Source organism: Marmota flaviventris, chromosome 11 (genome assembly GCF_047511675.1).
Source record: "Marmota flaviventris isolate mMarFla1 chromosome 11, mMarFla1.hap1, whole genome shotgun sequence".
In the NCBI taxonomy this organism is placed as follows: domain Eukaryota; kingdom Metazoa; phylum Chordata; class Mammalia; order Rodentia; family Sciuridae; genus Marmota; species Marmota flaviventris.
In genome coordinates this window covers 60,546,566-60,560,917 of record NC_092508.1, presented here as the reverse complement: position 1 = coordinate 60,560,917, position 14,352 = coordinate 60,546,566, and the positions used below count along the sequence as shown (strand labels likewise).

Here is a 14,352-nt window from a genome sequence, read left to right as displayed (position 1 = left end):
AATGATGTCCATCTCATTCTACCATCTTCCCTACCCCTATTCCCTTCTCTCCTCCTCCCACCCCACTGTCCTATCCAAAGTTTCTCCATTCTTCACATGCTCCCACCTCCACCCACACTATGGATCAGTATCTACTTATCAGAGAAAATATTCAGCTTTTGGCTTTGGGGATAGGCTTATTTCAATTAGCATGCTATTCTCCAACTCCACTTATTTACCTGAGAATTCCATGATATTATTTTCTTTTAATGCTGAGTAATATTCCATTGTGTATATATACCACAGTTTGTTTATTCATTCATCTATTGAAGGGCATCTAGTTGGTTCCACAATTTAGCTATTGTGAATTGTGCTGCTATAAACATTGATGTGGCTGTCACTGTAGCATGCTGTTTTTAAGTCCCTTGGGTATAGACCAAGGAGTGGGATAACTGGGTAAAATGGTGGTTCCATTCCAAGTTTTCCAAGGAATCTCCATACTGCTTTCCATATTGGCCGCACCAATTTGCAGTCTCACCAGCAATGTATGAGTGTGACTTTTCCCCCACATCTTCACTAACACTTATTGTTGTTTGTATTCTTAATAGCTACTATTCTGACTGGAGTGAGATGAAATCTTAAAGAGTAGTTTTGATTTGCATTTCTCTAATTGCAAGAGATGTTGAACATTTTTTCATATATTTGTTGACTGATTCTATATCATCTTCTGAGAATTTTCTGTTCAGTTCCTTGGCCCATTTATTGACTGGGTTGTTTGGGGTTTTTTGGTGTTAAGTTTTTTGAGTTCTTTATATATTCTGTAGATCAGTGCTCTATCTGATGTGCATGTGGTAAAAATTTGTTCCCATTCTGTAGGCTCTCTCTTCACTTCACTGATTATTTCTTTTGCTGAGAAGAAGCTTTTCAGTTTGAATCTATCCCATTTATTGATTCTTGATTTTATTTCTTGTGCTAGCTATAGGAGTCTAATGACTTATCATCACATTTCCAGAATCCCACATCCTCTATTCTCACCTGCTTCTGATATCTGATTTTATTTTCCTCTTCTATTATGTCCTAGTCACAGAATATATTCTAACATTCTTCAGTGCTAATGTCTATAATGCTAATATATATTTTTCATAAAATCTAGGCATTGTTTTATTGACATTATAAGTAGCTACCTGTTTCCCATTTATTCCAGGGAATTTGTGGGTAACTGTTATCATTCTGCTTTACTATGATTTCAATTGATTCTTTTTTTCTCCCTCATCCTTAATATCTTTAATAGCATAAGTTCTCTTAACTGTTTCCAAAACATATACTGAATCTGTTTACTTCTTTCCATCTCTCTTGCTACCATTTTAGTCCAAAACACTATCATCGCTTGCACCTAGAACAATGTGGCCACCTGTCTTGTTGCAACACTTATCCCCCCCCCCCCGCAATACATTCTCCATACTATACCCATAAAGAGCTTATTATAACACAAATTCAATCACATTACTTTCCTCCTCAAAGCCTACTATGGCTGTCCATCACAACAGAATAAAATCCAAACTCCTTACCATGGCCTTACAAAGCCCAACATGAATTATGTATAACTATAATCACCAATAAAAAAGGGGGGATGAAGAAAGTGTGCCCAACATGATTAGGTCCCAGCCTACCACTTCAAGATTCTCTCTCTCTTGCACATTAAAGAGCTGCACTGGTCTTTTGACCATTTCAGAATAAGCCAAGCTTGTTGTTATAAGCCTTGGGAACCCTGTGCTCAAGCATTCCTTTGCCTGGACACTTACTTTAGATCTTTATAGCTCAGCTCTTCCTCATCATTCAGGGATCCATTCAGGGATCCTCTTCAAAGAGACCTTCCCTGACCACTCTGGTTAAAGCAGGGCTTCCAACCATGTTCTAGTACCTCACCCAGTTTTATTTTTCTTCTAGCACTTATCACTATCTGAAATTTTCATCTAATTATTTCCTGTATATCTTCTTCCTCATAACTAGGGACCTTGTCTAGCTTGTCTGCTATTATAACCTATGCCAAAATAGTTCCCAGGACATTGTGAATGAAAATAATTGTGTATTGAATGAATGACCTCCTGAGGCCTTGGTTCAGAATTCTTTGTCTCTGAACAAAAATTTAAGTTTAATAACCTGAGTGTTATATATGTTTATTTAGTCATACTATGCTTCTTTAAGAAAAGCATATGAACAAAAAGCATTTTATTCACTTGTAAATTTACATTTCTTCTTCTTTGTCTTAAAAATATTATGGCTAGGATGGCTAAGGACTCTATAAATATAACACAGCCAAAGAATGGGAAAAAAGAAAACAAAAGAATCAAATTATGTTAAACTTCCCAAACTAAGTTGTTTCCCAATCATAAATGTATCTGTTCATGCTATTTTCCTTTAAAAAAATGAAAAAATATCTATTTTATAGGTGGAACTCTTAGGGATTTAAGATTTTGGAAAGTTAGTTCTTCTTCTTAATATTATAATTTCCATTTTGATTTGATTATCACTACCTGAATAAGTGGAGACTGAATCTGCATCTATGTTAAAAGTACTTAAATAAATTCCTTATGGTCACATGTTCCTATAGGTCATTCATTCATCAACACACATGTGCATTAGCCACATTTTAGGCAATGTGCTAAAGAGGCAGAATGACTTACTACTGTTTCTGCTCAGGCAGAGAAACATGGAGGGACAAAACAAGGCTACTTATATTAAGCTCGAGAGGTCAGGAAAAGGGTCTGAGTGGAACTCTTGACACCTGGGAAGAGTATTGCCATAAATGCATAAGAGATAATGGGAAAGGAGTTCCAGATAAAGTGGGCAAATATCAGAACCACAGAGCACATGTGAGGGATGGCCAGAAAGATGAGGCTTATATGGACCCTTAGGGATTTGTACATACATTCTCAAGATTGAGATTTCTGTAGGAGAAACCTTTCACTTTCAGTCTGACAAAAATTGAAAAGAAGGGAAAAAAAGATTTTTTTAAAAAAGGGTACTCTGGGTCATCTGGATGACCACTTTTAGTTGAGTGTTACAAGATTTCAGTTCACACATTTGGTTCAGACACATTTGTGTCACATTTGTTGCACCACTTGTCATTGGTGCAGGATGAGAAAGAAATGGGGACTATTATACATAAATGACATTTTCAAATGAAGGTTCAGTGAAGTTATGAACCAACAGGGTACAGTGATGCATGCCTGTAATCCTACCTACTCAAAAGCCTGAGGCAGGAAGATTTCGAGTTCAAAACTAGTCTTAGGAAACTTAGCAAGACCCCATTTCAAAATAAAAAATTAAAATGGTTGGGAATATAGGGCAGTAGTAAAGCACTCCTGGGTTCAACCAAGTAAATAAACAGAAGTCATGACACACCAAATAAAGGAAATTTTTGCAGTGGTTTAACAAAGAAAGGAACATCGAGTGATCTCTTGACACTAGGGAAAATGGATAGGCTTTTCAATAAGGAAGAGGTTAAATATTCTTATTGGACATAAGGTGTAAGTATTCATTTGAATTTATTGATTTTATAGTTTTGCTTCATTTTTAAATGCTTAGGTGTTATAGTTGTATAAAAATACAATATAAAGAGTTTATACCTAGTTTCATACTTGATTTTATGTTTAACATACTGAGATATTTTAAGTTAGAATGGAGGATCCTGGGTACCAGTTCTGGTTTGAGAAATTCTGCTGTAAGTGACAGGGAACCACTGAAAGATTGTAACATGCGAACAGCTTTGTGCTTTAGAAAAATCACTCTGGAAGAAGGGATCATTGGAACTGAAAGTACCAAACTGAAAGAACAGTTAGGAGGCTACTTAATAATATGATAAAAATGGTAAGGCCCCAAATTACTCAATGAAATGAAGATGAGACAATAAGAGAACAGAAGGACTTGGCTGTGGTGAGGTAAAGGGAGACATCTAGATAGAATGACTCTGGCTTGGGTGTTTTGGTGGTGAGATAAAGACCACAGGAAGACAAACAAGTGAAGGCAAAGAGGAAGGAGAAAAGAGAGATAATGAGTTCAATTCAGCAATGACTTCAATTTCATTCCAGCCAAAGAAAATCCAGTTATGTTTTCTGGGTTCTAGTTTTCTCAGTGACAGCTGCATTCATGAATTACCAAATTAACTATTGTAGTGCTGTCTAAAAATAAAGCACTCCACTGTATGCTCTAAATAAGTCGTGAAAATCAGCAAAAGCCAAGCTCTGAAGGAAATGCATCAAGGTTAAAAAGAGATATGATTTTTTTTTTTTTACTGAATTTAAATTGTGACCCAGCGCACTCACCAGTACTGTAATTTTTGAACTGCCAGTCAGACATGATCACTCACCTTCCTAGAACACCTAAGTACTAGATGGAGATGCAAAGACCTCTCTCAGGGACCTACAACAAAACAATGGGACAACTTCTGGCTTAAGATTATTGAAATTTTAGTGCACTGGAAACTTTGAACATATAGGCAGGGCTAGTTAACAAAGTATGCTATCTTTTACTTACAGAAATCAAGGTGGAATATCTTAGGTAGTCCTATAAGAATGTAAGCATTTCATATTTTATTCCCTTTAAGTGGGGCAGGGTATGGGATTGGAATGGAGAGGAAGGAAAACGCAGCAATTATCGCAATACCAGTCATTTTCCGCAGGCCACACAAAAGGCGGGCCTCTGAGAAGGAGAGTAATTCAATCCTAGTTTGGTGGGAAAGCCATCATCTTTCACCACTAATCATAATACAAAAGCAAAGTGTTTATACAAATAAAATGTTTAACAGTTAACCTCATCCACGACGTCTAACGAGCGGCTGAAGGGAAAGCCTCGGGGCGTACCTTTGGAGAGTGGTCACACTCGACACAGCCCCTGCGGGCGCCTGGCTTGAGCCTCCCAGAGCGAAAGCCAGGGGCGGCAGGAGACGGGGTACCAGAGAAGCAATGACCCCTGAGTGCAGCACAGGAAACTGGACCAGGAGGCGGCAACACAGCGCCCCCAGGGGTCTTCCTTGCGCGCCGCTACCAACCCGAGAAAGCTCTCGAGCCGCACAGCACAACCCACACCTTTGCTGGACCCAAGAGGGCGTTCTGAAGGCGGGGCCACGGCATGCTGGGGCGGGGCTGGGGCAAGAACGCGTTTCCTGTTGCCTGATGGGAGTTGTAGTCCAGGAGGAGGCCAGCGTGCCCTGGGAACTACATTTCCCTCTGAGGTAGCGGCTACGGCAGGCCGCGAGGTAAAGCGGCTTTGCATTGTCCGCGGGCGGAGAGCGTCTTAGGGGCAAGACAGGAAGGGGGCGTTTTTTTCTTCCCCTCTTCCCGTTCAGGTGGTGCGTGCTTTGCGTTCCCTCGCCCAGTTACTGGGTACCCAGTACGCGGCTACCCGGTTAGCTTTCTTTTGAGATTCGGAGGTAGCTGTTTCTGCCCTACGTGGGAGTGAGGGGCCAGCCCCTCTTCCGCCCAGCCAACCCTGCGCGCCGATCGCTCATCCATGGGCCCAACCCGGAAGCCCAACGTGTGCCGGAGGCTGAGTCGCCGGGCGCTGGGCTTCTTCGCGCGCGACGCAGGCGTGGTGCAGAGGACGAACCTGGGCATCCTTCGGGAGCTGGTGTGCCAGGTGACCTCCCGCCGGTCGCGGGCAGAGTGGAGGCAGCGGGGCGCCTGTGGTCAGACTTCCTGCTGGGGTGCAGTTTTTGCATTCTAGGGCTCCCTTTTGAGTGTGTTTCATGTGACGGGAAGGGGGAATACGTGTCGTGCACCTGGGGGATTAGTAAATAGGTGTTAATAGGGCCGCCATATGGTTTTAGTTTTAAGCTGCTTATGCCTTCCCGCAAACTGTGTTTCTAAAAGTTGGGCACCCAGTTTAACCTAAACGCGAGGGCAGGGTGAGGAAGAATTCAAAGTGTTTTTAAATAGCGTATGTGAAATTACTTTGAAAATGATATATTTACCCTACTTAAAATGGATGCACAGAGTGGAAACTTATGAATTCTTTCCTAAACCGAAATCCCTTGTATTTTTCAGGAAAGTACTAAATTTAAGAATGTTTGGACAACTCATTCCAAGTCACCTATAGCTTATGAGAGAGGAAGAATATATTTTGACAATTATCGGTGCTGTGTTAGCAGGTAAATTTTTAGTGATAATTTTTCAGACTGTTGATCTCATCAGTAAGTTTTATAGAATCACATGCTTACATTAATGTACAGGAAAATAGAAGAAAGGGAAAATAGGTCCGAAATAAGACTAGGCAGTAAAATGCACGTAATTTAAAAATCTTAAGTCTAAAATTGTGGGTTTACTCTTTAGAAATACTGTATTAAAGCACAACTACATTTAATCCAGGCAAAATAATACATTTTTCCCCACATTTTTATCAGTGCATCATAGTTGTACATAGTGATGGAATTTGTTGTCACATATTCTTATTATGCATACAGCACAGCAATATAACTTGTCTAATATCATTCCACAGCACTTCCCCCCCTTTCTTCCTGCCTCATTATTTATAAAACTTAAAGATACCAGAGTCCTGAAAGCTGGTTAGTATATAATTAGATGCTGCTTTTTTAAGAGAAAAATTTTCAAACAAAATAATAGTATTTATAGATCCAGAATGTTTAACAGTTAACCTCAACCACAACAGTCCAACGTGAGGCTACAGGGAAAGCTGCAGTGAATCCCCATATACCCATTACCTAGAATCAGAAACTATCAAGATTTGCAACACTCTCTTTCTCTCATCCATATCCCCTTTCCTTTACCTCTGTGCTAGGTATTTTAAAGCATATTCTGAACATGCTTCAGTGTGTATCTCTTAAAAAATCTTGGGCATTTTCTTTTTAAGAACTTTATTAAGATAGTTATATACCATACTATTTCTCCATGAAAAATGTACAATTGATTTTTTACATTCACAGATACACACAGCCATCACCATAATTATACATTTTCATTGTTGTAAAACAAAAGACAATCTTGAATGCTGTGATCCTAAATTTAGAAATCCCCCAAAATCAAAATCCCCAAAATTATAATCCTAAGAGATTTAAATGCCAAATGTTGAAATTTTAAAAGCCGAAATCTCAAAAACTGTAATACTTATGGGCAAAAGACTATAAAAGAAGGCAAAAAAGCCATATTCAGGGCAAGGGAAGGGACTAGTGTATATTTGTTTGTATACAGGACCATTTCATGGGTAGTACTGGTATCAACAGAATATTCCTATTTTCTCCCTCTTTTATAACATCATTTTAGTTGATATAAAGATATCTTTAAACATTTTTGTTATAATCACTGAATATCTTTTTGCTGTTTTTATTTTCAACAAACTTTTTAAATTCAATAAAGAAAAACAAGGAATTTTATTTTACCTTCATTTATGTCTTCTCTAACACTTCCATTTTTAGACCTGACTTATAACATTTTCCTTTCTCTGAAAAATGTTTTGAATATTTCTTACAAGGCAAGATATTCTCAATTTTGTTTATCTGGATAGTCACTTTTGAAGGATAATTTTTCTGGATACAGAAATTCTAGGCTGTGGAGTTTTTTTGTTTTCTTTCAACACTATAGATATTTCACTTGGTTCTTGTTTGTATGATCTCTGAAAGAGAAGTTTGATGTAATTCTTCTCTTTGCTCCTCTATAGATAAGGTGCCTTCCCCTCCCTGCTTCTCTTTAAGATTTTCTCATTTTTTTAAAAAGAATTTAACCTGTATTTTTTATTTATTTGTTTTTTATATGGTGCAGAGGTTCAAACCCAGTGCCTCACCTGTGCTAGGCAAGTGCTCTACCACTGAGCTACAGTCCCAGCCCTTTCCTCATTTTTTTTTGTTTTCTGCTGTTTGAATATGATATATCTACGTGTAGTTTCTTTTTCTTTTTTTTCTTTTTAACTTCCCTAGTAGTGTTTCTGAGCTTCCTGGACTTGTACTTGGGCGTCTCGTGAGTTTTGGAAAATTCTCAGTCCTTATTTTAACTATTTCTGTTTTTCTCCTTCTGGTATTCCCATTGTGTGTACATTATACCTTTTCTTAATTGTCCCATAGTTATTGAATATTCTGTTCTATTTTTTTCTTTTTTCTTTTCAGTTTGGGAAATTTCTGTTGACTTCTCTTTGAGCTTACTGATTCCTCAGCTGTATCCAGCCTACTGATGAGCCATTTTTCACTTCTACTATAGTGTTTTTGATTTCTAGTATTTCCCTTTGATTTTTATCTTTCTATTTAATTGGCCATCTCTTCTTGCTTGTTGTCCACTTTTTCCCTTAGAGCCCTTAACATATTAATCATAGTGTTGTTGTTGTTTTGCCTTACTGTTAAACCCAGAGCCTTGTGCATAATGGGCAAGTGTTCTGCCACTCAACCACACAACTAGCCTTTTTTTTTTTTTTTTTTTTTAATTTTTTAAACAGCCTCGTTGAGTTGCCTAGACTGGTCTCATACATGGGATCCTTCTACCTCAGCCTATCAAATAGCTGGGAGTTCAGGTTTAACCACAGGTTTTTTAAGTTCCTGATCTTATAATTCCAGAATCTCTGCCATATCTGAGCCCAGTTCTGATGCTTGCTTTGTCTCTTCAAACTTTGTATTTTGCCTTTTAGCATGCCTTGTAATTTTTTTGTTGAAGACTGTATGACATATTAGGGAAAAGGAATTGAGGTAAGTAGGCCTTTAGATTTTATGTTTATCTGGGTGAAGCTATTATTATTTGATGTAACCATAGGTATCAGAAGTTAAATTTTTCTTATTGTCTTGTTTATGTCTTCCCATTACTGGTTCCAGTGGCTTGTTTCTTGGATTCTGTTCCTGCTAACCTGTGATTCTTTCCCTGTAACCTCAATTCTCTGATGGATCTAAGAATAATTGTTAATTTTTTAATTGTTTAGCTATTTTCTAATGAGTTCAAGCATCACAACTTCTGCTCTTTTCATGTTGCACCAGAAGCAGAAGTTAGAATAGTCTGCATTTGGAGTTTGTTCTGAACTCAGAAGGGCTCCTTCAGTTAGCTTTTTCTGGTTCACTCTGGCAAATTAGCCAGACAATAATTTAGCCTGTATTTCAAATGAATCTGCCTATCTCCCATTTGTCTTTTACCACAATCTTCACTTGTTTTGACAGTGCACTTAGGCTTGATCTTCTCCACATCTGTTGTAAATAAAGTCAGTTTTTCTAGAAGGAACTAGGGACTATCTGTTTTATGACCTGCATTTCCCAGGCAAAATCTTCAAACCAGCACTCTTAGTAAATGAAACTCTTCTCTGTGAGTCACATCCCTGCTCTAAAAGCTGAACTTGTAGGTTTGAGGGAACACTAGCCTTACATCTTTTCAACTTGCCTCTCTTAGGATGGACCCATTGCTTTATAAAGAGGGATAAGGCCTATCAGGGCCCTAGTATTCTCAGCCATGTTGCACCCAAGGCAGAGCCTCCACTTCCTGAGTGGGACCTAGGTGGCAGAGAGGAGCCCCACCTCTTGACTACATTCACTCAGGACTCATTGTCTGCAACAGACAGCTGGGGGTTGAATGAGGAATGCTGCCATCCTGCCTCTCTTGGGGAGATAGTTCTCTTAGTAGAGGCAGTGGGGAGAGGAGCCTTGTGTTCTTGGTATACCAGTTTGAAGTAGAGTGGCCATCTTGTTGAACTAGGAGTGAGGAAGAATGGAACCCTTCCTGCTCCAAACACCAAAGACTCCTATTATTCTAAGATTTTTTTTTTCCAGTGCTATGGATTAAACTGAGGGTCTTGTGCACAGTAGGCAAGTGTTGTACCACTGAGCTGCATCCCCAGCCCATACTCTATATTCTTAATGAGTACTAATAGATTTTAATTAATAAACATGTCTTCATGTGCTCTATGTCCCCAATAGCATTTCCCAAGACTTTTAGGTTGTTATCTTTTTATAATTTTTTACAAGTTTGCTTTAAGAGTGTGTCTACAAAGCCTTACCACTGTCATGCTGGAAGTAGAAATCTAGACTTAAATTTTTATGTTCATAGTATCATTTTCACACCTAACAAAATTAGTTGTATTTCTTTGGTACCATTTAACACGCAGTTCATAACTTCTCCAGATTGTACATATTGCTTAATTTTAATAAGATTAATCAGAGTAATTGGCATTGATTAGTGTTCTAATGGTAAATAACATTGGAGTTCTTTAACATGCCATCCAGGGATTTTTTTACCCAAAGGCTAGAATCACAAATGAGGTTGATTTTACTCCTGTGAAACTGTTTGGTTTAAACCTTTAACTCTGAGAGAATATCAAAGGTGAATAGAATGTCACTCTGAAAATTGTCTCTTTTTAAAAATATTTTTGTGTATTATAATTATATGTAATGGTGGGATTTAGTGTTACATGTTCATATGTGTGCACAGAAAAACAATATTATTTGCTCAGTTTTATGTTCCAGAACCTCCTTCATTTCTCTTTTAACAGTGGTTTAATACTAAAGTTCATATGTTAAACATCTATATTCACATCTCAATGGAAGTTGGCCAGGCATGGTGGCATGTACCTGTAGCCTCAGCTACTTATGAGGCTGAGGCAAGAGGATCATTTGAGCCTAGGAGTTCAAGACCAGCCTGGGCAACATGGTGAGATCCTGTCTTAAAAATAAATAAGCCAGGTGTAGTGGTGTATCCCTGTAATCCCAACCACTTGAGAGACTGAAGCAGGAGAGTCCCTTGAAGCCAGCCTCAGCAGCTTAGTGAGGCCCTGTTTCAAATAATAAAGAGGGCTGGGGAAGTGGCTTAATGGTAAAGCACCACTGGATCTATAATTCCCAGTACCAATAAATAAGAGACTGTTTTTACCTCAAAGACTGTTCAATATTGGTAGAAATATCAACTTATTTTACCTTTCTGATAGATAATTTAGGAGCAAAAATTGTAAAGAGTCTTTTAATTTTTTTAAATTAAAAAAAAATATTTTTGTGGTACTGGGGATTGAACCCAGGGGCACTTAATTACTTGAGCCACATCCCCAGCCTTCTTTTTAAAAAAAATTTAAGGATAAATTCTAAGTTATTTAGGGTCTTGCTAAATTGCTGAGGCTGACTTTGAACTCACTATTCTAATGCCTCAGCCTTCCAAGATGCTGGAATTAGAGGTATGTATGCACCACCGTGCCTGGCCAAGAGTGTTTCCTTTTTTATCCACTGATTTTCATTCTAAAATAATGGGAACAACTTATCTATTAATTTTGATTTTACATATCAGAAAAATAGTTGAAGAATTCAATGGAATTCAGATATGTTCAAGGGTAAAAAAAAAAAGTTTAATATAATCCAATTTAGCAAAACAATGTTCAGCTACCTCTATGTATTTAAAGAAAAACTAGAAGAAAAAGAACCAAAATGTGAATGTTTAGTTTTGTAGTTGTATAGTATTATAAACTATTTCATATTTTTTTCTATGTATGTATATGATGAATTCTGTAACTAAAAAAAAATTAATAAGGAAAACAAACAACAAATAGTATTTTGGTATTTTCAGTTATCTGTATGAAAAAAAGTCTCAAACCTGAGCAAATACTGCTTCATTTATCAGGAATACTAATAATTTTTTTTTTCCAGTGTTGCCTCAGAGCCAAAAAAACTTTATGAAATGCCAAAATGTTCCAAATCGGAAAAAATAGAGGATGCTTTGTTATGGGAATGCCCAGTGGTAAGATTTGTTTTTAGAGCATTTGTTTCTACAGTATTTTTAGCCTAGAAGAACTGGTTATTGTTAATATATTCCATTAAGGATTAAAAATTAAATATCACAGTGATTCCAGAATTATTAGCACAATGAAGAGGAGAATGTATCTTTTTATTATCATTTTCTCATAAATGTTTTTATCTTTAAAAAATCATTAATATTATGAATATTTTAAAATAGGTGTAGTTTTTAAATATTGAAAATAGGAAAAGTTAGAAACATTAAAAGTTTCATAACAATCTAAACTACTTTATTACTGTTCTTGGTGGATCATTCTACTTACTGAAACAGAACAATAAAAAAGTATGGAGAGCCTCTTTTATGATATACAGAATTTTATTGGTTCTTTTTAGTTATACATGATAATAGAATTCATTTTGACATAATTATAAAAACATGGAATATAATTTGTTCTAATCCAATCCCCAGTACTTTCCCTTTTCCTCACCCCCTTTTCCCTTCCCTCTACTCTGCTAATCTTTCTTCTATTTACTTACAGGTTTTTTGGTTGTTGTTTTTAATTAGTGTCTTGTGGATGTACATAATGGTGAGATTCATTGTGGTATATTCCTACATGTACACAAGAATGTTAGATCAGATTCATTCCACTGTCTTTTCCTAACCCATCTCTTTTCCCTTCCCTTTATTCCCCTTTGTCTTACTCCACTGATCTTTCTTCTGTTTTTTTTTTTTTTTTTTAAATCCCCCCTACCTTGACTTTTCGGGCCTGCATTATTTCTCTTGGCGTGATGGTCTCCAGTTCCATCCTTTTACTGGAAAATGCCATAAGTTGTTATTCTTTATGGCTTAATAATAATCCATTGTGTATATATACCACATTTTCTTTATTTGTTCAACTATTGAAGGGCACTTAGGTTGGCTCCATATCTTAGCTATTGTGAATTGTGCCGCTATAAACATTCATATGCCTGCACCACTGTAGTATACTGTTATACCGAGGAGTGCGATAGCCGGGTCATATGGTGATTCCCTTCCTAGTTTTTTGAGGAATCTATAGTGCTTTCTGGAGTGGTTGCACCAATTTGCAGTTCCACCAACAACTTAGGAGTGTACCTTTTCCCCACATACTTGCCATCATAAAGCGGATTCTTACAAGTTTTCTCTGCAAATGTTGTTAGGAAAATAATAAGATAAAAATAACAAATGTGGCTGTATAAGCTCATTCATCAGACCAGCCTTGCCCTGGTACATATTTTTCAGAACACTGTTTTTATGGAATGTTAACAGGTATGTAGGTACCAAAAGAGTTGGGAGGAATTGGGCTGTGGAAAAATAAGTCTGGAACATTCTGAATTCAAAAAGTTTACTTACATAATTACTTCTCAGAGACTTTATAATAACTTTACTTACATAATTTTACATAAGTTTACTTACATAATTACTTCTCAGAGACTTTGTAATTCAAATAGTACTAATGTACACAATGACTATAAATCATTTTCCTAAATTTTTTTGGTTGTAAAACTTCCTTTTTTGGAGGAATATTTCTAAATGTAAGTTTTCCATGGCATCATTTTTTAATATTCTAAGTAATGCCTTTGGAATACTACAACCACTTAATCAGATCTTTAAATCAGTTTTCTGGAGCTGCTTTCTTTTTCCCTATATATTTATCTTCTGTTCATAGAAGGCTCCTTTCAAAATATCTTTTTTTCCCCTCATCTTCTCATTGAAAGCTATAAATAATTTTGTGCCCAACATACTTTATATACAACCAGAGATATGAAAAATTGTGCTGTATATGTGTAATAAGAATTGTAATGCATTCCACTGTCATTTATTTTTTAAAAATAAATTTAAAAAATAAAAAATAATTTTGTGCCTCCAGCAGTTTAAGCATCTTAATCCATTTTCATTTTGGTATGGTAGAGAGATGACAGATTTCTTACTTGAGAAAGTTTTGTAAAAACACCAAAAATTTATAGAGAAATCTTGGCAAAAATAAAATTTCTAGTAACTTATTTTCTATTCTCCCTTTAACATTTAAATATTTTGTTCTCATTTGCAGTGAAATAATATTTTCCATGAAGAAAGAGTAAGAAGCATATTGTATTAACATTAACATACTAATGTGAAACTACTTTTCAATTATTACCTTTCTTTTTTGAGACAATGTGTGAAATCCAACTTTTGGTTTAAGAAAATAATTTAAACCTGTTATATATGCTGCATCAAATGTTTTTTTAATAGGCAAAGTATAAGTAGTATGTTTTTAAAAACTGAAATCCCCATGAAGTGATACTTACTAAGATATTGTAGAAAAAATGCTCTTATATCATTGTCTATGACCTGAGGATGTAAGATTTCCAGTTAATAAAGTAAAAGCAAAACACAAAGAAGCGATCATTTTTCTTTCTGTAACATTTGAAAGGGCAGACACTTCTTTTGGGGCATATGTAAAATAACCATGACCTCATTTTTTCCTACTCTTTGTCCTAAGAAAATACTAAATTAATTTCAATTTTCTATTCTTAACTTTCTTCTTACCAACTACATTATAGTTCACAATTCATAGTAGACTCCTTTGCTCTTTTTTTTTTTTTCTCCCTTCCTACATTAGACTTCCACCTTGAGGTAGCTCCTTTGTAACAAAAGTACCCAAACAGCTATCTACCTTTTCTGG

At 36.4% G+C, this 14,352-nt stretch overlaps 2 protein-coding genes across 10 annotated transcripts in view; one reads left to right on the top strand and one right to left on the bottom strand.

The window, feature by feature from the left end:
• Window positions 1-5,015, bottom strand: part of Mettl8 (methyltransferase 8, tRNA N3-cytidine) — a 94,691-nt gene extending 89,676 nt beyond the window's left edge. Inside the window, exon 1 of the mRNA XM_027946112.1 lies at window positions 4,842-5,015. The gene's annotated coding sequence lies outside the window, so the exon portion shown is untranslated. The remainder of the gene's footprint in view (window positions 1-4,841) is intronic.
• Window positions 5,016-5,170: 155 nt separating this feature from the next.
• Window positions 5,171-14,352, top strand: part of Dcaf17 (DDB1 and CUL4 associated factor 17) — a 75,038-nt gene continuing 65,856 nt past the window's right edge. For 3 of the 9 annotated variants that reach the window (XM_071619087.1, XM_071619083.1, XM_071619081.1), the window contains exons 1-3: window positions 5,346-5,616; window positions 6,024-6,127; window positions 11,582-11,672. In XM_071619087.1, the coding sequence (XP_071475188.1) occupies window positions 5,491-5,616; window positions 6,024-6,127; window positions 11,582-11,672 (321 nt within the window). In that variant the 5' untranslated portion in view covers window positions 5,346-5,490. Of the gene's footprint in view, window positions 5,237-5,345; window positions 5,684-6,023; window positions 6,128-10,443; window positions 10,602-11,581; window positions 11,673-14,352 lie in introns of those variants that run through there. The other 6 variants (XR_011709107.1, XM_027946110.2, XM_071619086.1 and 3 more) reach the window with 5 other exon arrangements.